General features: G+C 36.1%; 1 protein-coding gene across 1 annotated transcript in view; it reads right to left on the reverse strand.

Moving 5' to 3' along the window:
* Positions 1 to 359: 359 nt before the first annotated feature.
* Positions 360 to 24,499, reverse strand: part of LOC106071351 (chromosome transmission fidelity protein 18 homolog) — a 28,185-nt gene continuing 4,045 nt past the window's right edge. Inside the window, exons 2-24 of the mRNA XM_056018698.1 lie at positions 24,196 to 24,474; positions 23,951 to 24,091; positions 22,949 to 23,073; positions 21,628 to 21,711; positions 19,826 to 19,878; positions 17,662 to 17,836; positions 16,206 to 16,394; positions 15,841 to 15,938; positions 15,380 to 15,503; positions 14,560 to 14,684; positions 14,231 to 14,324; positions 14,026 to 14,124; positions 13,687 to 13,814; positions 13,506 to 13,583; positions 13,283 to 13,394; positions 12,874 to 13,044; positions 12,333 to 12,482; positions 8,748 to 8,878; positions 7,606 to 7,690; positions 2,312 to 2,361; positions 1,171 to 1,267; positions 721 to 799; positions 360 to 608 (exon numbers count right to left, since the gene is read on the reverse strand). Of these exons, the coding sequence (XP_055874673.1) occupies positions 505 to 608; positions 721 to 799; positions 1,171 to 1,267; positions 2,312 to 2,361; positions 7,606 to 7,690; positions 8,748 to 8,878; positions 12,333 to 12,482; positions 12,874 to 13,044; positions 13,283 to 13,394; positions 13,506 to 13,583; positions 13,687 to 13,814; positions 14,026 to 14,124; positions 14,231 to 14,324; positions 14,560 to 14,684; positions 15,380 to 15,503; positions 15,841 to 15,938; positions 16,206 to 16,394; positions 17,662 to 17,836; positions 19,826 to 19,878; positions 21,628 to 21,711; positions 22,949 to 23,073; positions 23,951 to 24,091; positions 24,196 to 24,474 (2,771 nt within the window). The 3' untranslated portion in view covers positions 360 to 504. The remainder of the gene's footprint in view (positions 609 to 720; positions 800 to 1,170; positions 1,268 to 2,311; positions 2,362 to 7,605; positions 7,691 to 8,747; positions 8,879 to 12,332; positions 12,483 to 12,873; positions 13,045 to 13,282; positions 13,395 to 13,505; positions 13,584 to 13,686; positions 13,815 to 14,025; positions 14,125 to 14,230; positions 14,325 to 14,559; positions 14,685 to 15,379; positions 15,504 to 15,840; positions 15,939 to 16,205; positions 16,395 to 17,661; positions 17,837 to 19,825; positions 19,879 to 21,627; positions 21,712 to 22,948; positions 23,074 to 23,950; positions 24,092 to 24,195; positions 24,475 to 24,499) is intronic.

The following is a 24,499-nucleotide window of genomic DNA, read 5'->3' on the forward strand; positions in this document are numbered from 1 at the left end:
ATAAATGCTACTTACTGAGAGATGTGGATGTATATATGGATTTAATCTTCTTACTTTTTAACATGTTTTTTTCTCCCACTCCCCATTCTCAGATCAAATTGAAGCTTTGCAAAGTTATTCATAGTTGATGACAATACATGAACCAATCCAAAAATTAACCAATTAGTTAATCATTTAGTACTAATTAATTAATTTTGATTAATATAACAGATAGGGAGCTAAACCCTGTAATTTCCAGTAAATGTCAGTAATTAGCAGTTTCTTCCCTTAGAAAAGCTTTGTTTTTAAAAAAGTATTCTTTTTTCTATTGCTTGTTAATTGTACAAATTCACTTCAAACAATGACAGTGAAAGCAGAAGAAGTGTGACAAATGTTATTTATTGAAACACTTTCAGAAACTGAGAGAACACGAAACAGTACATGTCCACACATTTGAACACATTCAGTACGTGATATACAATGTAAATATATCTGTATAGGATATTCTTTGTGCAATGGTCAACGCTAAAGCAAATCTTGAATTTTCACATTCCGTCGAACGGCATTTGAGAAGCCTTCTTTAAAGTGAAACCAGATGACAGTATCCAGCAAGTCCTTCTTGACTTTATCTGTGCAGATGTGTAATTTTAAAAATCAAATATTTATGGGAATTTTTAATTTTAAATTTAGCTGACATCTATTAAGTTAGAGCTTTTAGCCTATTCAAACATTGACACTGACCTTGAGGATCCACGACTTCCTTATCTACAGGCTTGTCTCTCTTGGTTTTTGTGAATTTCTCAAAAAAGTTCATGGCAGGCTGTGTTAAGAAGTAATTCAGATAATTTTGTTACATATTTTTCAATTAAAAGAAGTTTTTAATAACAACCAATATGAAATATACAGCTAATTTAAATTATTTTATAAATGTGGGGGTCATACATTTCATATTGAATAAATTGCTTACTAATGTTGAATTTAAATTGTGTAATAGCTTTTTGCATTATTTTATAGTAAAGAGAAAAAAAAAAATGGTCAGCACATGTTTAGATTTAAGTGGGGCTCACGTGCCATTAACTATAAAGTAAACATATAAAAACACAATACCTAAGTCCTAAACAAAGATTTGAGATTATTATCAACATAATTCTATTTGTCATGCCTTTAAAAATATCGACACGAGTTGTCTACCTTTTCCTGGGTTAAAGATTTAGCCTCCAATTTTTTGAGATGATTTGGTACATTGGCAACTTTTGGGTCAGGAAGTTTTTCTGATGCTGAAACTTCACTGGAAATAAACATTTATAGTTTTATTTCATTAAATGACTAACAGGTTACAAATAACTAATTTTAAAAGTAAATAGTGCATCTGGGAGTCAATGGAATTTCGAGTTGTACAAACATGACACGATAAACACAAGACCAAACATGACAGACCAGAAACACAGCAACCAGATAAACACATGACCAGATACACAACAACCAGACAGAAAACAGCCAGATAAAAAGATGACCATATAGACAACAACTAGATAAACACATGACCAGATGTGCATTACTATAAACATTTTGAAGAGGTTTTTAAGAAGAAGATCGATAAGTTATATATCTGATATAAAAGTTTAATACTCTGAGATTACTTTATCCAGCTCAATTCACCACTTAGAACAGCGGTTCTCAACCTTTTAAGCTCGGCGACCCTTTTTACTATCTCCCACTCTGCCGCGACCCCCCCCCCCCCAGACACACACAGCAATAGAAGAATAGACAATAACAATCCTTATTTTTGATGGTCTTAGGCGACCATTGGCAAATCGTCAATCGACCCCCAAGGGGGTCGCGACCCACAGGTTGAGAACCCCTGACTTAGAAGCTAGGAGAATGTCACAGAATGCTGGCTGTTTACAGCTTCTCTTTTATCCTATTGCTATGAATTTTTTTTTTATTTTACTAACCTAACCTCAATGTTTGCATGCCATGAAACTTTTTTATTTTGTAGGAAAGAGTTCCTTCCCTTTATTCATAACTGGCATCATATTTAATAAATAATCAATATCATTAAGTTCAATAAATGACGACCAACAGCAGCTTATACTTAAGCTTTTGGTCAAAGCTATTCTTCTGAAGCTATAAATAGAGGCAATATAGCTCAGTCACTTACCTAGATTTGGTATTCTTCTGAAGCTATAAATAGAGGCAATATAGCTCAGTCACTTACCTAGATTTGGTATTCTTCTGAAGCTATCAATAGAGGCACTATAGCTCAGTCACTTACCTAGATTTGGTATTCTTCTGAAGCTATCAATAGAGGCACTATAGCTCAGTCACTTACCTAGATTTGGGTAAGTTACTTTCTGTTTTCCTTAATTTTTCCAGTTCAATCTGAGAACAAATAAAATGGATACAAAGAAATTAATCAGAATAGAACTCATTTTTAAAGGGACTCTTTCACATTTACATGTGTACATGTCTAAATGACCATTGCTAAGGGTATCTAATATATGAAAAACAACAGAAAAGTTATTACAACCTACTTTTACATCATTTAGTTTCATTCATTAGATAAACCCGAAGGGAGTTTGATTGGTGATGTGATAGATCATGGTTAAAAAAAACTGATTGAGGCAAGATTTTTTTAATGCAAAAACTGACACAACTCAAGTTTGATTTGATTGATTTGTTGATTTGAGGCACATCGGCACAATTTAGGCCATGTCGTGCCTGCAGTCCCCTAAGGACTACTCTCTCTCTAAACAAGGGCCAGATTCTATACAGTAATATAATTAAAATTAAGGTCTATTCACAGTTAAAATAGTAAAGGTAGTAAAAATTTAAATATTTGGTAAAAATCTAATGTAAATAGTGCATGTTCACAAATTCAGAAATCAGATCTTCGTAGATAGCCCCACTTCCCGAATAAAGCCCAGTACCTTCCCAGGGTCGACATTATTAAATAGTGTTTTTAGATTAGTGGCTCTAAAATGTTTCGCCCTGACATCCTGGTATCTGGGGCAATCAACGAGGATATGTTCCACGGTGAGGCGAGAGTCACAGTACTCGCAAAGTGGGGGCTCCTCTCTCTTCAGTACAAAAGAGTGCGTGATGTAGGTGTGGCCAATCCTAAGTCTGGACATGGTTGTGCTACCACGCCTTGTCAGACCCTTAGATGTGGGCCGCCACCTGACATCCGCCACAATCTGCCTGAGTTTACTGTGAGTCTCAGCCTCCCATCGGTTCTGCCACTCTCGATAGGTGGCAGAGGCAATACTTTGTCTCAGGTCCGAGTAGGGAATTTGGGTTCCTGACACCGCATGATTTAGGGCTCTCTTTGCTTCTCTGTCTGCGGCTTCGTTTCCCTCAATGCCAACATGGGAGGGGACCCAGATGAAGGTGACATCCCTACGGTCGGCTGTTATTAGGTCCAACGGCTTCAGGCTCTTATGTACCAATGGGATGTCAGTCTTCATCCGCCCCAAAGCTTGCAATGCAGATTTGGAGTCGGAGCAGATTATAAATTTACTCCTTTCTGATGCTTTTACGGCCATAAGTGCAAGCAATATTGCATGCAATTCGGCCGTAAAGATGGAGCAGCCATCGGGGAGTCTACGGGAGATTGTTTTGTTCCGAAAGGAGCAGGCACACGCGACCTTTCCCTCCATTTTGGATCCGTCTGTGTAGATGGTGCCACAATCTCCGTAGCTCTCCTGCAGTTCCCTAAAGTGGACTTGTAGTATGCTTGGGTCTGTATTTTCTTTTTTGAAATTAAGGAGGGATAAATTTAATTTAGGTTTATTCATTAGCCAAGGAGGATTCTGAGGGGTTTCTATTTTAGAGATTTGGTCAATGGGTGGGGTTAAATTTTGGATGGGTTCTCTCATTCGAAGGCCCAACGGCTGTATGACGTTAGGCCTTCGATTGTATAATTCTACCTCTGTGGGGTTAAATATGGAGTCAAAAGCAGGGTTCGTGGGGTTGGATTTTAGCTTGACTATATACTGCATTGCAAGCTTTTTCATTCTTATATCCATGGGGAGTTCTCCAGCCTCCACATGGAGACTTGGGATAGGTGATGTACGAAACGCGCCGAGACAGAGACGCAGGGCAGCATTTTGTATTGGTTCCAGTATTTTTAGGTACGACTTCCTTGCTGCTCCATATATTATGGATCCGTAGTCTAGCTTGGATCGAATTAGACTCCGATAGAGCAGCAGCAAGGTATCTCTGTCAGCTCCCCAGTCCGTATGGCTGAGTACTCTTAGTATGTTTAATGACTTTTGGCATTTCTTCTTAAGTTCCTTAATGTGGGGGAGAAAATTAAATTTGGAATCTAAGGTGAGGCCTAAAAATTTTGTAGTTTTCACGACAGGGATCTTCTTTTTGTGTATAAATAGTTCAGGGTCTGGGTGGAGCCCCCTTAGATTACAAAAATGCATACTAACTGTTTTGGAGTCAGAGAATTTGAAACCATTATAGTTTGCCCAACCCTGAATTTTGTTTAAACATAACTGTAATTTCCTTTCTAAGGTGTTCATGTTTTTCCCATAAGTAAGAATGACAAAGTCATCAACATACAAAGAGCACTCTATGCCAGGGGACAGCGCATTTATGATGCTATTTATTTTAATGTTGAACAGGGTGACTGACAGAATGCTGCCCTGGGGTACACCCATTTCCTGGTCATGAGTGTCAGAAGCGGAGTTGCCCACTCGGACCTGAAATTTTCGATCTTTCAGGAATTCCTCCACAAAACGGGGGAGGTGTCCCTTAAGCCCCATAAGCGCCAGGTCACGTAGAATGCCATGTTTCCAGGTTGTGTCATAGGCCTTTTCTATATCGAAGAATACAGCTACTAGATGTTCTCTTCTAAGTAATGCATTTCTAATATAAGCTTCCAGCCTTACCAGGTGGTCAGTTGTTGTCCGCCCCTGCCGGAATCCGCACTGGTAGTTTGAGATCACTTTATTCCTTTCCAGGTACCAGACCAGCCTACTGTTAATCATTCTTTCCATGGTTTTGCAGATGCAGCTTGTTAGTGCTATTGGTCGATAGTTAGCTGGGTCAGAGCCGTCTCTTCCCGGTTTAGGTATCGGTATAACTGTGGCTTTCCTCCAGCTGTTTGGGAAAGCGCCTGTTTGCCACACACAGTTATAGACCCCTAGTAGGACTGCCAATGAGGGTTCGGGAAGGTGCTTGAGGAACTGGTAATGGATTTCGTCTTCTCCAGGCGCTGTGTCATGTGACTTGTCCAGCGATTCCCTCAGTTCCTCAAGCGAGAACGGTTTGTTGTAGTCTTCATTGTTCTCTGACCTGAAATCAATGGGGTGTCTTTCCTCCCTGGTTTTGACTTTTTGGAACTCTGGCGTGTAGTGTGCAGTGGATGATTTTTCTGCTATTGAGGATGCAAGGCAGTCAGCTATTTCTCTGGGGGACGTGACAGTTCGTCCTTGGTTTTTCAAATGCCCTATTGCATTTGATTCTTTCCCTTTGATTCGCCTTACTGCCTTCCAAACCGCTCTAGCAGAAGTTTTGGCATCCAGACTGCCGACAAAACTTCTCCAGGAATTCCTTTTGGCTGACCGTATGGTTTGTCTAGCCTTTGCTCTAGCTATCCTGAATAGCTTTAGGTTTTCCTGGGAAGGATTCTTTATAAATGCAGCCAGTCGTTTTTTCCTATCACCAATAGCACTTTTGCAAGCTGTATCAAACCATGGTTTGCTAGGCCGTTTTGGATTTGCAGAGGTTAGGGGTACAACTTTCCTGGCTATACTTAGTAGCTTGCTAGCAAAGGTATCAGCTGGGTTCTGTTCATGGAGGATATTTTCTGTGATATCCTCAGAGCATCTTTTTTGGAATTGTTCCCAATCGGCCTTATTCAGTTTCCACCGCTGAGGTCGTCCCAATGAAGGGAGATTGTTAGTAATGATGATTGGGAAGTGATCACTTCCCCGTAGATCATTGCTAACTGACCATTTAAAATCGTCCAGAAGTCCGGGGACGCATACGGTGAGGTCAATGCATGTGAATGATCCAGTTCCTGGGTGCAAGTAGGTCGGTGATGCATCTCAAGAAATTGCAAAGCACTAAAGAGTGTCTACAGAAAAATGCTGGGTATCAGATACCAGGAAAAGAAGACAAATGAGTTTGTACTTTTACAAGTCAATACTAGCTGGCAAAAAGGAGGAACTCCTCAATACTGTAAAGAGACGAAAGAAGAGCTGGTTCTGTCATATTGCATCATTGTCAAAAGTCATTCTTCAAGGTACAGTGGAGGGAGCATAAAGAAAAGGACTTCTGAAAGGCTGGCAGGTAAACATAAAGGAATAGACCAGCCTCTCTCTTGATATCCTGTTAAGTACAGCTGCTGACCGGGAAAAGTGGAGGGATTGGGTTACTCGAACTGTCACTGCACCCAAACAATGAAAGTCAAGGGACAGATGATGAGATGAAGTGTGAGTGTTACATCTGGCTGTAGAGAACAGAGCCACGTGTTTCTTTTGATTTGCTGTACACATTAAACCGTCACTATGCCACAGAAATTTTAGACCTTGATGATATGAAGGGCAATCTTACACTTCTAAAACTAGGTCAACCTCTTACACTTCTAAAACTAGGTCAACCTCTCACACTTCTAAAACTAGGTCAACCTCTTACACTTCTAAAACTAGGTCAACCTCTTGTACTTCTAAAACTAGGTCAACTCCTTACACCTCTAAAACTAGGTCAACTTCTTTACACTTCTAAAACTAGGTCAACTCATAGCAGCATAATGTCCCAATTTGATTAATAGCAGATTACACTGGGGAATACTCCAGTTGTAACCCCCATTTAACTGGATGAAGAAGGAAGCCTCATGGTGGAATATCTATATCTTATGATTAACAAAATATTTTATGTGATGATATTGTAGAGTAGTGCTTTCCTTTCTTCTTGCATTTTGTCAGAAGTAACATGCGAATATAGTTACTTATCAAAGCCAAAATTACTTTCTCCAGCTTCTTCTAGCCAGCTATTTGCTTCTGAGCTGTAGTCTCTTTTGCAATCTGTGCCAAGAAAAACATAGCTCGCTGTTTTTGCAGCTGTTCAGCATTGGCATATGTTGGTTATGTTGGGTTGATGTGGTACTAGGGTTTGCCTAAGGTGAATTAAATTAGGACATTCAAAGAGATTCACTGATAGTTTTGTAAGGGTGGATGCATGGTCTAGATAAGGCTGGGTATGCTGGGTTTATTTTGTAAATGTGAAAATACTATAAAATGATTATCATAGGTAACATCTATTCATTCATTAAGTTACACCCCATTAAATGAATTAAACCTCTACATGAGCTGTATAGTAAAATTGAAAGTTCCAGCTTTGCTTAGCACATTACAATTGGAGGTCCCTCTTTAGCTTAATATATAATTGGCCTGAATCTTATCTCAGAGTATTTTAACTCTTTCTGTCCTAATTGACGATTCCAACGTTGATTCCACCAGAATGTTGTAAATAATTACGGAGAGAAAGAGTTAAGTATAGAAATAAAACAAAATTCTTTACAGTAGTGTCCCAACAGACTAAAGGAGAAATGAAGGTGAGTTATTTTCATGTAATTTCTATAAGTTAACACGGTACAAGTTTTGTCTTTACCTCCCTTGCTATCATTTGTTTGGCAGCGTAAGTCAACTGTTTTCTTTGTTTCAAGCCTGGCAATTTGGTGATCTCCTCCACATTGCTAACAGAAAAAAAATAAATAAAAATTTATGGGAAAAAAACACATTTTCCTCATTGTTCTTCATCGTTATTATATATTAATTATTTGTAAACATTTCTGATAGCTTACCACTGGCAATATTATATATTTTTGTCCATTGATTTGCTTACTCAAAACTTGTACACCGAATTCAGATTACTAAGCTGAAACCCAGATATATGACCATTTCCCCAGAATAATTATGTCCTTATCACATTTGCTAATCATTGCTTTTACCAAAAGGGATAAATTCTTCCAGCTTTTGAATCTCCAAATATAACTAAACTAAATAAATGTCCACTTCTCTTTTTCCGGTTAAAGACACAATCCTGAAAATATTTTAGTCATAAAAAAATTATTTGTAGTTTCTTCTCTCATTACATGACTTTTGCATTTCTCATTGTTAGATTTGTTTAAAAAGTTAGCTTTCGCAGACTGTATAGGACTTTACAATATTATTTCTTTATGATTATTGGAAGGATTTGTGTTTTAAAACAGGTTTTTGAATATTGTACTTTTTTTTCACTGAAAGCTTTATAATAATGGCTAAAACTCTGTAACTAGTATTAGAAATAATGTTTGTTTTAAAGGTCCGTTACTTCACAGTACCAAGAGATTGACAATATTTTTTTAAAGTGAAAGATTTACAAATAATAAATTCTGTAAGTGAAAATTAAGTTGATGATTTTTTTTTTAAATATATATCAGTGATGCACAACATTTAGGGCCTTGGGGGGGGGGGGGGGGGAAAGAGAGAGAGAGAGAGAGAGAGAGAGAGAGAGAGAGAGAAAGGAGGGATGCATAAAAATTTGCATTGCATGTGTCACTGGAAGCATCCCTGTTAAAAATCGAGCCCAATGGAAACCCACCATCTGCAGTCGAATGAAACCCACCATTTGCAGTTTCCATTGGCAATGTGGGAAAAATTTTCAAGAGGCCAGAAATAGCTTGCAAGTCGTAGTTTGGGTTTCACTGGTACATATATATTAAAAGAATCCATCCTTTTACATAATGCATACAAAATGTCTAAAATACTCACGGGTCCAAAGCATAAACATATTGCCCATCCTGACTCTTCTCCTGATGGTAGGTCATGTTATAAGCCATCATGATTTTCACTACATTGGAGAGCTCCTCTTTTTCTCTGTTGCTATACAATTGAGTGTTGACCTACAAAAAAAATTTAAAAAAACAAAATGCTTGAGAAAACTGTAGGGCATTTATTGTGTGAAATCTCGATTGAAAAACACACTTTCTCGGTTGGCAGACGTATACCATAAATAGTTCTAAGAACACAAGTGTCTAATTTATTGATTTTAGGGTTATTTATTCACATTTCAGAAAAATAAAATTTACCTAAATTTACTTCTTATCTTATCTTATATAATACAGACGTTACTTCAAAAAAGAAGATGATTACGTCCTACGCGTCATGCATTTAGTCATGCATATTAACCAATGACTTAAATTCTTCCAAGTCACTGGTTTTCCTGGCTAGCTCAGGCAACCCATTCTATGCTCTAACAGCACTAGGGAAGAAGGAGTATTTGTACAAATTTGTCCTAGCATATGGGACGAGGAATGTGCCTTTATATTTGTGTCTTTCAGAGTATTTTATTAAATTTTGCTTTTGTATTTGAAGATTATGGTTCAGTGTTTTATGTATAATTGTGACAGGTGGGGAAATGTGATGTGTGTTTGGCACGTTTTATGTCTAGGGGATGATTATTTTTAAAGCTATCACACCCCCACTTATCAGCATATGAATCGGGAGCAGACACGCAACGAGACAAAGCAATGAAAGATAGATACAAAAGTTAAAAATGAAGAATATTTATTTACATAAATATACATATAAGAATAAAAAGGGGGAGGGTTTGCTTCTATCTCTAAATAATACTAGCTTTAATCATCACTCTTGCATTTGATAAGAGAGTATGTCACTTTGTCCTCTGACTTAGCTGGTTGTCCTGTTGATGTCGCAGCTGGCTGTGTCTTGGCTTGAGGTTCTGCAGCTGGAGGTGGCGCTCTAGCGGATAGAGGGACGCCGGCGATATAGTTCTTGTGGAGTTTCAATCCCCAAAATCTAATATCTGTAGTGGGCACAGTAGGGCGGGTGGCCGGCTACCGTGGGCACAAGGTTACTGCGGGCAGAGCTGATCTGCCGTGGGCAGCGTAGTTGACAGGATATGTCCAGTGAGTTGCAGAGGGTTGGCGTAGCTATGACGTCTCACACAGATCTGAATCTATAGGGACGTCGCACCTAATAGCTTGACAGGTGGGCTGTCGAATAGGCGGGCAATGCCGATAGCGCCAGGTGGTAGAGTTGAGTAGATCTCAGCAGGCAAGTGCAGTGCTGAATAGCACTAAGCACAGATGCAGGTAAATAGATCGTTGATCCAATGAATAAATAGGCAGGTAAATAGGCAATAGGCAGGTCAGTGAGCTAGTGCAGTGCTGAATAGCACTAAGCACAAAGATAGTAGGTGATTCTTGATATCAACTAAATAGGCAGACACCTGAGGGAGGCTGCGGATAAATAAAGACAAGTTAGGACATGTCTTTCATGCATCTTATCGATGCCCTAGACTGAGGTGCATTCGTCAGATTGGTAAAATTGCTTTTGAGCACAAAAGGGGAGATGACGACAAATGGGATTTGGAATACTAGATGGCTGATAGTAGCAATATAAAAATGTACATAAGAGGGAAAGTAATAATATAAAAATGTACATAGAAGGGGAAATAATAGTCTCAAATAAACAACACAAGTGGATAGAGAAAGAAAAAAGGGGGGGGGGTGAATTAGGCGGTGGTCAGCGATCCTGACGGTATGTTTACATATGACCGTCGATCGAGAACAATGGAGCGCGCTTGAATGGAGAGTGTGTCCGTTCAAGCGGGGTAACTCTCATAAGAGTAAAATTAGTAAAGGGGAGATAATTCATAACTCTTTTCTAGACGCAGTATTAGTGCGCTAGTAAAATTATCAAGGCGGTCAACCGAGATAAAGGAAATAAAATAAGATGTACAAATATATACATGGTTGCATCAACGATCAATTGAGCAACGTAGCATTAATAGATTAATGCAATACATAAAATATACATTAGCCATGTTCATGTTTTCTACTTACGCCAGTGAGAAATACACAATGCACTAATTAAATGTAAATGAACTAAGCAAAATACACATGATGATATCCAAAGGAAATATACACAAATGTAATTAAGATGGAACTTGTGATTAAGTTCGGCTTACCGCCAGGTATTCCTCTAGGAAAAGGAATAAATGAAGCAGTCCAGACTCGATAGCTCAGCTCGAATGAGAATGAAAGAGAGTCTGATTTGAGTTGGTTTACTTTATATAAGCCTGGAAAGTGCGGGCGGACACAGGAAATGTCCTAGGCTAGAATTATCTTACACGTGGGTGAAGTCCGACACGAGATGGGATTCGCACATTGGGAGGTCAATAGGCGTGTTTGTCCTCGTGGTCTCCTAGATCAAAGAGAGACATAGGAGAAAAGGGGGGGGGGGGGAGTGACTTGCATTCCACACAAGGTGGTGTCCCCTGCGGCTGTCAGACATCCTGTCGATAAGATCAAAGAGTCTGTGCGTAACTTTGCCCCGGTCAAGGGAAGATAAATCGAAAGGCGTGGCCTAGCCATCTCCAATGTGGTCAACTAAGTCTAGCCTGGAGCGGAAAAGGTGTGGCGGGTGAAGAATTTGGGGGTAGGATGGGGAAATAATTAAAATAAAATAAATAAATGATGAAAAATAATAATTAATGCTGTGATAAATTTGAGTGACTCTGACAGCGAGTTTTTGACTTGTCACAATAATTGCTACTTTACTTTTGAGTCTTCTGTCCTGAAGGCTTTCTAAATTTAGTGATTTTACTAAAGGTGTTACTCTAGTCAAATGTGAATATTCGTTTGTTATGAATCTCACTGCTCTATTTTGTGTCTGTTCCAGTTTCTTAATGTTTTCTTGAGTTGAGGGGTCTCAAACAGAGGATGCATATTCTATTATTGGCTTTAGGGTTACTTGATGCAGAGGGTAACTTGTATTTTCCTTATTCATGATCAGTACCAAATGGTTAGTAAGAAAAACTCATGACCCAGTAAGGGAGCATTAATATAGAATTCGAAGCACAATGGTCCAAGAAAGGAAAAAGAGTTACCTTAAAAGCAACTATTTTAAAATCGTACAAGCAATTTAGCATGACTATATTCACAATTAGTTGCCGCAGTGATCCTCTTGTCTGCTTTTATTCCTTCTTCCATTTACTCCCCAATGACATGAGCGTACAAGTTATCTCCCTTTAATAACTTTGATAACATGGGGGAGGAAGAGAAAAAAAAAACCCAGAAGAGCAAAGATAAAACAAAGTTGCTTATGAAAAGTTGGCAGCACCACAAGGTTATGTAACAGTTTGGTTGTTTCCATCCTTTTTGAGGAAATATATAGCTTTCCAATAATCACTTTTATGTCTCTGGCTAAAGTTAAAAACAAATACTGGTATTACTAATTCAGATGGAAGGTGTGAAGTTTTATCAGTCAGTGACTGACAGTCACAGTGACTGAAAAGAAAAAGGAAAATGACCTAAACTCAAATGTACTTACAGGCCTGAGAGTTGGTTGCAGTATATCAAGCAATGGAGACAAAAGGTCAAGGACTATGCTCTGATGATTGTTAAACTTGCGTGTGATTGGTGGCATGTCTTCAAACAGAGTCTTCAGTAAGTTCACAGACTTCATAAGTTTCTGGCTGGCCTAAAAGATAAAACTTTTAAATTAAAGATATTGAAATAATTGAGGCATTTTTATTAAAGAATGGCATATTTTTGACATTTTGTAATAAAGTAATTGTTAAGTTTAGGCATTTTGTAATTATGAAATGTTTCTTCTTCTAACCAGCTTTTTACTCCTGGGCTTGTAGGCTATGGGGGAAAAAAAAAGCTCTGCACTGCTTTGCAGAGTGTTGGTTGTGCTTGGCTTTTGAGATACGGTAGGCGCTTTGTAATTGTTAATTTTCTGCATTTCATTTCATATAAAAAGAAATGGCCACACTTGGGTATTTCGTAATAAGTAAAGGTCAATGCCAATAGGCAATGGTTAAAAAGTTTAAGTTTTATCTCTGCACTAATAACAAATGTGAACTTACTTCGAACTGGGAATGTGGAAACTGAATGCGAAACGGACTGTACGAGGCATACAGGAAGTGGAAGACAATGGGAACAAAAGAGCTGAATTTCATGACTGAATAATCTTGACTCTTGGCGATGAAATGGCTGCAAATGTCAGCATAGCACAGCCACTCATTGGCTAGATTTAGCTAAATAAATAAAATGTGTAGGGTACTTAGCAAAATCAAAAATGAATTCTTTTTTTTACAATTTTCAACAACACATTTTAGAATACAGACATTAGCATTTTCTACAAATTAAACTCAACTCAAAAAACAAAAAATAATTTACAGTAACAAGATACACTAGAATCTTTAGAAAACTTGAGATAGCTTTTTACAGTCAAACTAAAAAAAATTACTTTGTACTTCAACACTGACTACTTACACCAGTGAGATGAGGATCTTTGGATTTGGCTTCCAAATAGTTCTCATGTAAACCTTGGATGATACGTTCTGTCTCACCAGCACTCTGACATAAGTGCAGCATGTGCTGGAATCTTGATAGTATAGACAAGGAAACGGAATTATTATTATAAAACCATAGCAACATATTAAGACTATTAACCTGTATATTCTATTAATAGCTCAATAATAACTTTAAAAATTACCTGGCAGAAGGGGAAAATGTTGACTGGTTTAATTCTTGTTTCTCATCTGCTAGATCATGAATACTGACAAACCTATTTCTTGATTTACATTTTAAAAAATAATAATCATTAGCAAAAACAATACAGAAGTACCAAATCAGTAAAACCCAGAGTTTAAAAAAATATTTTAATGTTTACATACTTTTTTGCTTTCTGCATGATGAAGACTTCTTGCCAGACGGAGAATAAACTCTTCTGTGTGTCTTTCTGACCTACACTCATGGACTGGACATCTTGCAAGGTCAGCTCCTTCTGTCTTTGTCGGACAAACTGAGAACAGGTCAAACTGTCTCATGATAACTTTGTGTAAATTAACATAAAATTTCAAACATATAAAGACAAAAAAAAAAAAAACTGAAGACAAAAAAATATCTTCAATATATAACAACTTAAGGAAAAATTGACCATGGACCAAAAAACCGTCTTAAGCAAAAAGTAATTGCTACATTATGTCATTAAAAATTCAAAGTTGAAGAGTTACCTGAAGTGTGTTCAGACAGGAGCGTATATCATTATCAGTTTTCTGGCACAAGGCTAATAAAGCATTAAGGTCAGTCTTCAGCATCTCCTCTCTGACAACCTGGCCAAATAAATAACTCTTTTAGTAAGTCATGTTGCAGAAGAGAAACTAAGTCACAGTTCTATATCTCTGGTTTTTTTAGGAAGAGACTAGCCAAACTAATTACCTCCTGCAACCTGCTAGCCAGTCGACAGGATTCAGTATGAGAAAAATTTAATATCAAGGCCATTTGACGGAGTTGTCTTAATGCAGGGACATACCTAGGATATGGTTAAGATAAGTGGTTAATATGAAAGCAAAAAGAATATTTTTACCAAACAGTCATGTCTATAACAAAAATACTAATAGAAGTACTTAGTTACATAACCAATCTATACTCTAATATAAAAAAACACCAAAAATTCGGAAATCAATATTTATAAATGTGATCACAGTTCTGAAAAGAACAAATGTATTTCGTGAAACTGGCAGAAATATGTAACCAATGGTGCTTACTGGTCATTACAAACACAGATAATTGGTCGAAGCAGGATGTGACCTTGTTTCTTCTTCTTTTTCCCAGCTGCCTCTGTCTCATTGTCTGTCATCTTTATGGTATTCAGTAAAACGTTGATGGCTGGCTGAGAGAAAATTAAAAAATTTGTTTTTGACAATTAAAATATCAGATTTAGTTGTATCATGTAAGCCTTGGATAATACCAATTGTTATTGTACCAATGAAAATTTATACAAAAAGATTATAAAAGAAATGGTTTGAAAAAAAGATCATCCATCCCAGTGGTGCTACAGCCCATGGAGGTCTCTGGCCTGCTTCAACAGTTCTCTCCATTCAAATCTCTCCTGGGCCTTTCGTCTCCATGCCCAAACCCCCAGCTGCCCCCACATCATAAATCCATCGCATTTGCGGTCAGCCTTTGGGTTGCCTACTTTTTGCGAGATGCCATAAAATATTAGAATAATTTGGAAATTGAAATAAATTGTGAAAAGAACTCTAATAAACTCTAACCACAACTTTGTAACATTCTCTTCATCTATATTGGATCATTAGCAATACTAACAAGAACAGCAAAACCAGAATATGTAAAATTTGCTTGTTTTATAAGATTTTTTATTTTGAGCCTAAGCATCCTGCAGGATGGCAGGTGATGGCAGCAAACTTAGGACTATTAGGTCAGAAGTCTAATGTGCATACCACAGGACCAGGCATGTTAAATGTTTTGACATTTCCTACTGCTGTGGTAACTATGATTAATTTAAAACAAAAAAGATTAATTTCAAATGCTTGTTCTAATCAAGTGTGCTTTTGAAAATCTTACAGCAGGTGCTCCGTCTATTTCATCAATGATAAGACAGTTTGGTCGAGGGTCAGCATCTATCACAGACTTCATTTGAGTGGCTGATTCAATTTTATTTTTAAACACTTCAACACTTCTGTCATCACTGGCAAGAAAAACAATATATATAGGTTAGAGATAAAATTTGACATGCTTTGCACATTTCTAAAATAAAAAATAAAAAACTACATAGTATTCTTTCTTTTCTATGCTAAGTAGGCATCTATAGTAAACAAAAACAACAACAAAAAGTATACAGAATTATTAATGCTATAAAATAAAGTTAAAAAAAAAAGCAACATAATCCTTTCAGCTATCAGAAATAACACTTTTAAATGCCCTAAATGATTCATTATTTCAATCTGACATATTGCTGCAAACAAATTATAAACTGATAACCACTTCAAAAACATTTATTTTCTTATAGTGATAAAATGCTGTACCTGGCATTCATTTCCACAACATTATAGCCAGCATGTGTGGCCACAATATGGGCCAAGGTTGTTTTGCCAAGTCCAGGTGGCCCACACAACAAAGCAATCTATTAAACAGATTACAATATTTAATTTGGATTTGTAACTAAATTCAAGCAAAAATGTATTATAATTTTATTTTAACTCAAATGTCTGCAGAAGAAAACGCAGATGTTTCTTTTATTAAGCAGTCATTACTGAAATCTAAGTAATCAAGCTATACAGTAACAAAAGTGCAGGTAAATTGTTTTTCCATAACATATAGATCGTATATCAGAATAAAAAAGGGTTCTTAAGACTAGTAATAAAAGAAACATAGTTCTATAAATATTTACCTTTTGCTCTGGTCTGTTGTGCTTATCAAGTTCTTCTGTCACTCCAGTCTGAGACTTCTTCTTGAATTTCTCATCTTTCTCGCTGGCCTTTTTGAAAGTTGCACTTTTTTTGGCAGGCTTCGGGACATTCTTGCCAAACACAACATAGTCCCAGAGTTTCAACCAATGAAGCAGACTTCTGTTGATTCCCTGGATAGAAGCAGACGTTGAAAGGAATCGTCAACACTTTACAATTATGAGCAAATACATGAAGCTTTTAGCTATTACCCACTACCTCACAATGTCTGTTAGACTGATGGGGCACAAACAAGTTTTCTGTTAGACTGTCAGACTGGACTAAATAAGTGTTCAGCTAACTCTCTGTTAGTTGCCATTTAAGTCTGTTACATTCTCAGAGCACCTGAAGGTTACATTGTGTTTGGCCCTATCAAAATAAAATCATTACAATTATTATCTAGAGAGAATCACACTGTGTGAAGCTTATCAGCATCCTTGATACAGTTTTTATTTATTTCTATTTATTTCTCTCTACCTAGTTGGAAGGTTTTGCCAGGGTGAAGGTCTCATGATATGCACTGTACGTTTTTTTTAAAAGGTCAAAACGTTCAAATGAATCTCTATTTATTAAGGAGTTGCAGAACATTTGTTTATAATAATTCAGAATGTATTGTAAAAAATGTTTATATAATAATATAGGCAAACATATAAGCTAAAATTCTGAATAGTGTTTAATATTTTTTAAAAAGTTAATCTATGTATGTCTTAAGAATCTTGTTTTATTTACTTAGGTGTCTTTCCCCTACCCATTTAAGTTTTAATGATTCTTTAAGGTTATTGCCCTTATAAGCACTCCACAACCTATAAAATGGTTCCAATGGCATGCGTCTAAAATAGCCTCCGACAACAAGTCCAACTGCCAGCCTTCATGTGTAGCTCAGATATTGGGTCAGGTGGAACTGTTTTCACTAAGTAAGCTTCAGAAAGGAGGGACTTGTCAGCGTTAGCTGGCTACCCACCTAGGAGATGGAAAACTCTGAACTGAAACCTCTGCTGCCTTCAAACATGGAAAAGGGTTCAGGAGTCAACCCTGACAAAAATTAGGAACCGGTGATCATTCAACAGTTTGCAGCAAACAGTTACACCTTGGCAATTTCGACCCCAAACTGCATCAGCACTTACTGTGTGCAGCTTCTAAATTCCATATAAATGGGATAACTAGAGAGCTTAAGTTTAGTGATCTTTCCTTAGCTGGCTTGTCTGCCCTTTCGTTTTCTTCGATTCATACAAGAGCAGGCATTCAAAGAAAGACAAAAAGAATGCTAAGTCATCTTCCGTGATGGTAAACGTTTACCTACAGGCGCGATTTTGTTTAAAATACAGTGACAATAAAACCTATTGAAAATAAGATTTAAAATTTTTACTAAAGATACGAAACAAAACATTTAAAAAGACCTACTTCTTCACTTAGAAGCTCAGTGTACTTCTTGGGAGCGTACTTTTCCACCCAAAGCATTTTCAAATCATCAGTGAGCTGCTCCACTTCCTTGTTGGTGTCGTTCATCATTTCAACTTCTCTGTTTTCAGTCCGAGTCACACGACTGTTATCTGTCTCACTGTTTGTGTCGATAATACTGAGGAGTCAAGATCCAAAACAATAATAAGGTAAACACATTTTTTAAATTAACAAGTAGCATTTTTTTTTTAAAAAGGCAATTCCTTCCTTTAGGGGACTGATGAATTTTTTTTAAAACCGATACTTTGTTCTTAATAACTAATAATTCATTAATTTAAAAAAAAAATGGAAAATTATAATTTTTTTTTGCCTCGCCCCAAATCGCAGTAAAAAGAAAAAACAAGTTCCCCTTTCAGACCTTGTGGTCTATAGAGCAGATGATGTAAAGGTTATCTATTTCTGTGGCCTATGGTTAACGAGGGTGTCATGTGGCCAGCACAATGACCAACCGCCTTTACTTTCCCCAACTAATGTCAGGTACCCATTAGAGCTAGGTGGATGCTGGGTGGGCGCCCAAAGATCCCGAAATTAAAAATCCCAGTCTTCACCAGGATTCGAACCCGGGACCTCCGGTTCAGAAGCTAAGCGCTTTACCGCTCAGCCATCACCCATCTACTCTGAAAAAAATCCTGGTTATGCATATGTATATATACTATGAATATGTACATATTAACATAGAGTATATTAATTTTTTTTTTGGTGCTATAGATCCAGAATTGATAACAATAAAAGACAAGAAGCCAAGACTAGAATACAGCATCTAGAGATAGAAAATTCTAGTATGGTGATATAGATCTAGAGTTGGTTACAATAAAAGACAGTAGCCAAGACTAGAATACAGGATCTAGTCACAGACAGAAGATTCTAGTTGGGTGATATAGATGGTAACAATAAAAGACAGTAGTCAAAACATGAATGTTTGTAAAATGTTGACATGTATCAGATGTTCCTTCAGAGTTGAATGTAGGGTTTGAACCTGGGACAATCAATAAGTCCGAAAGACAGTCCAGCACGCAAACAACACGACCAGGCAGCCTTATAGTTAGAGACAGAAGATTCTAGTTTGGTGATATAGATCCAGACTTAGAAACATAAAAAGACAATAAAGACAGAATATCTTCTTCATAAGATGGTGGGGAAAATGTTCCTGGATGTATATTTGTTTATTTAACTCTTTAGTGAATATATGCAGGAATATGACGGGTGTTCAAGATACAGGTCTCCAAGACCAAATTCAACTTTATAATAATTATATTTTGAAAAATTATTAATAATTATTTTACCAAAGATTATATGAACTGTCAGATTTCTATGAAAATTGTTAAAGCCAATTTCGAAATGTGTCCACCCAGCTTTTTGAACACATGAAGAGCTTGCAAACTAATGCAAAAAAATAATTTCTAACTAAGTGGAAATTTCCATATCTAGAAAAAAAATTGGGTCCCAGACAAATACGTGGGCCCCTCTGCTTTCCCAGATGTTCCAAAAAAAAACCTTCAGATATATATACAAGATAATCGCAGCATTAAAAAACATGAAAGGGTTCCCCTTCTGTTGGGAGCCCAGAACTGTTTATTTCCCTATTGACAGGTCTGAACTAAGTAACTGAAGTAGATAGCAACCAAATATCTTTTTTTTTTTTTTACCTTAATCAGGGAATAGCTTTATAATATGTTGCTATAGCAACTTATTTATTTTTAGTTAAGAAGTAAACAACAAAAAGTGGGTTTAAGAATGAACGAAATTTCCAAAACCTTTAATGGCTAATCACAAGCTGGACCCAAATCTTTATTCACCTGGACATTCCATGTGTTTGAACATGTGGAAAAGCCAAAGCCAGACTAATACCCATATATTTTGGATGGCTGCCTGGTCGTGCGGTTTGCGCGCTGGACTGTCGTTCGGATTTATCGATGGTTCAAATCCTGCCCGCTCCCATCCCCCGTCGCCCTGCGGGAGGTTTGGACTAGGAAGTAAACTATCTTCAACTCTGAAGGAACATCCGAAAACATGTAAAACACAAACATATTTTACAAGTTTACATCTAAAAATCTGGCATAGAGATAGACACTTTTAGGCCATTTCCCTCAGGAAACAAAAGATTTACCTGTGAATTTTGTCATGAAGCTCTTCAGATTCTTGGTAAAGTTTCCTGGATTTCTATGAAAATAAAAAAAAAAAATATTGCAAAATATATTTCTTAAAATAACTTAAATCTTTTTATATCTATACATAACAGCGACGGGAACAGGACATTCTCTACACCTGCACATCTGAACTGCTATGTCGAGACTTATAAAATAAAAGAAATTGTTAAATTCTTTTTCAATTATGTAGAATTAATTATATTTAATATTTTTAATGTTATATAATTGCACTGCTTGAGCTTTACTGCACACGTACACGTGCATGCAAGACACTATTGTATGTACATTTAGATGAGAGGAATTTGAAAGCTTTTAGCAGATGCTTTATACATTTATATTGTCCAAGCAGTCCAATAGCTTTATATTATCTTTAAAAAATACAGGTTAATTAAAAAAAGAAGATGATTACTGGTATTGTAAAAACTTCTCTAAAACAAGATTAAATTTTTTAATTAAACTAGATTAAAGAATTAATGAGTTTGAAAATCAAAACATGCTTCAAAAGTATGTTTGTTTCACAAGTCAATTAAACTGTACATGAATGAAAAGGGACTTTCCTCTGTTTCACTAAAAAATGCTTTAAAAAGCAACTGTGAGACAGCTGTTGAATCTCTGCTGAGTTCTTAAGCAAGAACAACCTGATGAGGAGCAATGCTTTAACTTTAGAGGGGGAGAATGTTCAGAAATAAAACTGCTTATGAAGCTTCCTTATGCGACTCACTTTTATGCAGATCTACAAGTATTTTGCAAGAAGTAGATCTTTAAGACTATGACTGTCTATGACACTACCACACTGAGCTTTTAAAACAGTAGTTATTAGATCTAGTTAGATATAATCTAGATCTACATTTCTAAGTACAACTCTATCTACTAAATAAAATAGATCCAGTAAAGCATAGGTTGATTAAAATGCTTCACTAGACTTCTATGCACTATACTCAGTTTTATCAGAATTTTTGTAGACGTCTATAAGATAAGCATAGTTTGATTACAATTTCAATAGATTTTGAAGTTTTAAACTAAGTTTCGTCAGAATGTTTCACTTGATTTTTATCAGCTAATAGTAGTTTGATCCTAATGTTTTACTCCTTCGCAATTTACAAAGTTTCATTAGAATTTTTCATTAGACATATATGAGCAAAAGAAAGTTTAATCAGAATGTTTTACTACATTTCGATATAAAAAACATAGTTTGATTAAATGTTTCATTAGACTCCTATACACTAAACAAAGTTTGATCAGAATTTTTCACTAGACACCCATACAAAGTTTGATCACATTTCTCAACCCATATGCAAGGACAAATTTGCACAAATACACCTTCTTCCCTAGTGCTATTAGAGCATGGAATGGGTTTGCCTGAGCTAGCCAGGAAAACCAGTGACTTGGCAGAATTTAAGTCATTGGTTAATATGCATGACGCGTAGGACGTAATCATCTTCTTTTTTAAAGTAATGTCTGTATTATATAAGATAAGATCAGAAAGTTTTAGTAGATTTCTATGTGAAAAGCATAGTTTGATTACAATGTTTCTCTATTTATGTTTATGCACAATTTAGTGTTTGGTCATCATTAAAAAAAAAAAAAATAGAAAAAAATAAATAATTAAGTTTTTTTTGTCAAAAAAAAAAAAAAATCAGTGGGAAAAATAAGATTCTTTGTTAGAAAAACAAGAAGACATTTTCAAAATCCCCAAAATATCAGAAATTTCCCATCACTGATACAAAAAAAAAAAAAAAAAAGATAAAACAAAAAGCCATACCTCATCTTCCAATTGCTCTTTTAAAACAGTGACAGGAGTGGTCAACAACATGGCTGATCTCGCATCAGTAGAAATACAACTGTACTACATTCCAAAAGAAAATATGTATTTTATTTTTGAATTAAGATATTTAATATATGGTCTATTTTAATGTTACAATTTGTTTATATTTAGTACCAGTACAGCATACATTCTACAGATAAAACACCCAAAATATGTTTAAGCTTATAATTCTTTCTATGCCAGTCTCTAGGAGGTAGGTTTCATTCAGTTAATGTGAACTTCATTTGTACATGAATTGGCTGTAATTATGTCAGAGTTCATTAACAGATGATCTAAAGAGACCCTACAAAATTCTCATATAGGTCTGATAGAAAAAAAAAATTCATGGGCCTTAGAGCAGAACAGAAAGCGAAATCAATTTTTAACTTTTTCAAATATCTAATACAAAATTTAGATGATCCTCAAATCTGGCAGAGTTACTTGCCCATTCTTCAAATGAATCACTTTTTCATTCTGTCTGGTCATTCACTATTTTCGATTACAATAGCTCACTCACTATTATGTGGGGATGGAGATGGTTAGACATAGTTCACATTCATTTTCAGGATTTAACCATATATTTGATCAACTGAGAGGAAAGGGGAGTTTTCACCATCAATTTGTTCAAATTCACCACTGCTGATATTCCTACTACATTAAAAAATCTTACCAAATGTTAACTCTAAAAATTTCCTCTTAATGTACTACTCTGATCAATTTGTGATGTCCAGTTACCACTGAACTGAACGGTTGAAGGAAAAGAATTAGAATCAGTAATTTAAGGTACAAAAAAAAGTTCGAAGTTTCTGTAGAAGATTTTGTTAAATGTCTCTCATGAAGATGACCAGTGATCTCAAACGTTCAATTTGGATCAGAGATCAGAATTAATGCTTTCCTTCACCACAAGAGGAATGGTTGAGTGATAAAGCGCTTGGCTTCAAACCGGAGGGTCCTAGGTTCAAATACTGGTGAAGACTGGGATATTTAATTTCAGAATCTTTAGGGCATTCATTCACCCAGCTCTAATGGGTACCTGACATTAGTTGGGGAAAGTAAAGGCAGTTGTTCATTATGCTGGCCATATTACACCTTCGTTAACCATGGGCCACAGAAATAGATGACCTTTACATCATCTGCCCTTTAAACAGCATGGGCTGAAAGGGGAACTTACCACAAGGACAAAGTCTCTGAACATGCAAATTGTCGACACTACCCTACAAAGTTTTCACTGAACCAAAATTTATAAGAGAAATCGAACTGAAAGAAAAACATTTCCTACCTCAGCTTCTAAAACTTCCTCATCCCACAGTTTCATGTATACTCTCTGACCCTCATAACCAACAGCACTGATAAAATCACATTTGGGAATATGTTTGTGCACACGAGGGCGCTCTAAGTCATCAGCTGCGATAAACAAGTTGAAATTTCCAAGTCAAATGACTAACAATATTGACTATTTTCATTTCTTAATGTCTTATTAAGACATATTTACAATATGTTTGTGCACACGAGGGCGCTCTAAGTCATCAGCTGCGATAAACAAGTTCAAATTTCCAAGTCAAATGACTAACAATATTGACTATTTTCATTTCTTAATGTCTCATTACATTTACGTGACTACAAAATATTATTTTTTTTCAGTATTAGATAAACTATATTTAGCTTGGATCAATTGGTCTTACTAAACAAAATGTGATGAGGTAGACTGAATGACTGAAACCCTAAAGCTAATTTAAAAATGGTGCTATTAACCCATTAGCTCCTTCTGCAGTTGGAAACATTTTCCCGTTTTTGTCCTAAACCGTTGTAGAACGTTTCTCAAACCCCCTATTCAATATACTTGATTAAAACTTTTTAAAAAGAAGATTTCTTCTAGTCTTGTTGCAAGCCTGATTACAAATAATTTTGGAGATTACCGATTCTATTTTTAATAAAATCAGGAAGGTTTTTATTTTTTAAATAATATTTCAAACGAACAGGCCCATAGCCCCAGTGTATAAGCCCCCATGTGGGAAAATGAGTATTTTTGAAGTTTTTTTTTATATTCTAGTGGTATTAAACGTATATATTTTTAAAAACTAGACATATAGTTCTATTTTTTAAAGTTATTTGTTTGTTTATATGTATTAGATCTTCAATTTGATTATTTTTTTGCAAAATACATATTTTTTATGATTTTTTAAATACTGAGTTATCCCTCCTTGCTTAGGACTTTGAAGGGGGTTTTTTGAACCGGAAATAGGAGCTATTGGGTTAAATTGTTAATATTCACATTTCATACCATCATTAGCACGAGGCAGTGAGACAGGGGCATGAGAGGAAGATCTGGCAAGTCTCAGCTGGTGAACAATCTTAACAGCATCAGAATTTTCTTCACACACTATTTCAACTGGTTCATCCGTTCGTGCTCGTTTATTAGACACTGATTCAAATAAATAATAGTAAAAAAGGAACTACTTTAACAATAAAATGTTTTTAAACACCTAAAAATTAACTTTTTCATACAAAAACATTTTTTTGACTTACAAAAGTTTGTAGGGCTGTGTGATTGTTGGTGTGCATTGTCTGATAAATCATCGAAATCTTGCAGTCGTTTACGTTTTGGAATTGTCTCATTAAGATAGTCAGGAAAAACAGGGGATTCTGGTGACGAAGCTATAAAGGCACTCTCTTGTATAAAAAAACTATCATCAGTCTTCTCTCCGGAAGCTCTGTTATTCAGTTTAGATTTTGGAGTCTCAAATTGCAAAGCTCGCTTTGATTTGGGAGGATTATGGGGTGGAACATCAATGTCTTCATCATGACCTGAAATATACATATACATATATTT

Source organism: Biomphalaria glabrata, chromosome 2, assembly GCF_947242115.1.
Source record: "Biomphalaria glabrata chromosome 2, xgBioGlab47.1, whole genome shotgun sequence".
Classification (NCBI taxonomy): Eukaryota; Metazoa; Mollusca; class Gastropoda; family Planorbidae; genus Biomphalaria; species Biomphalaria glabrata.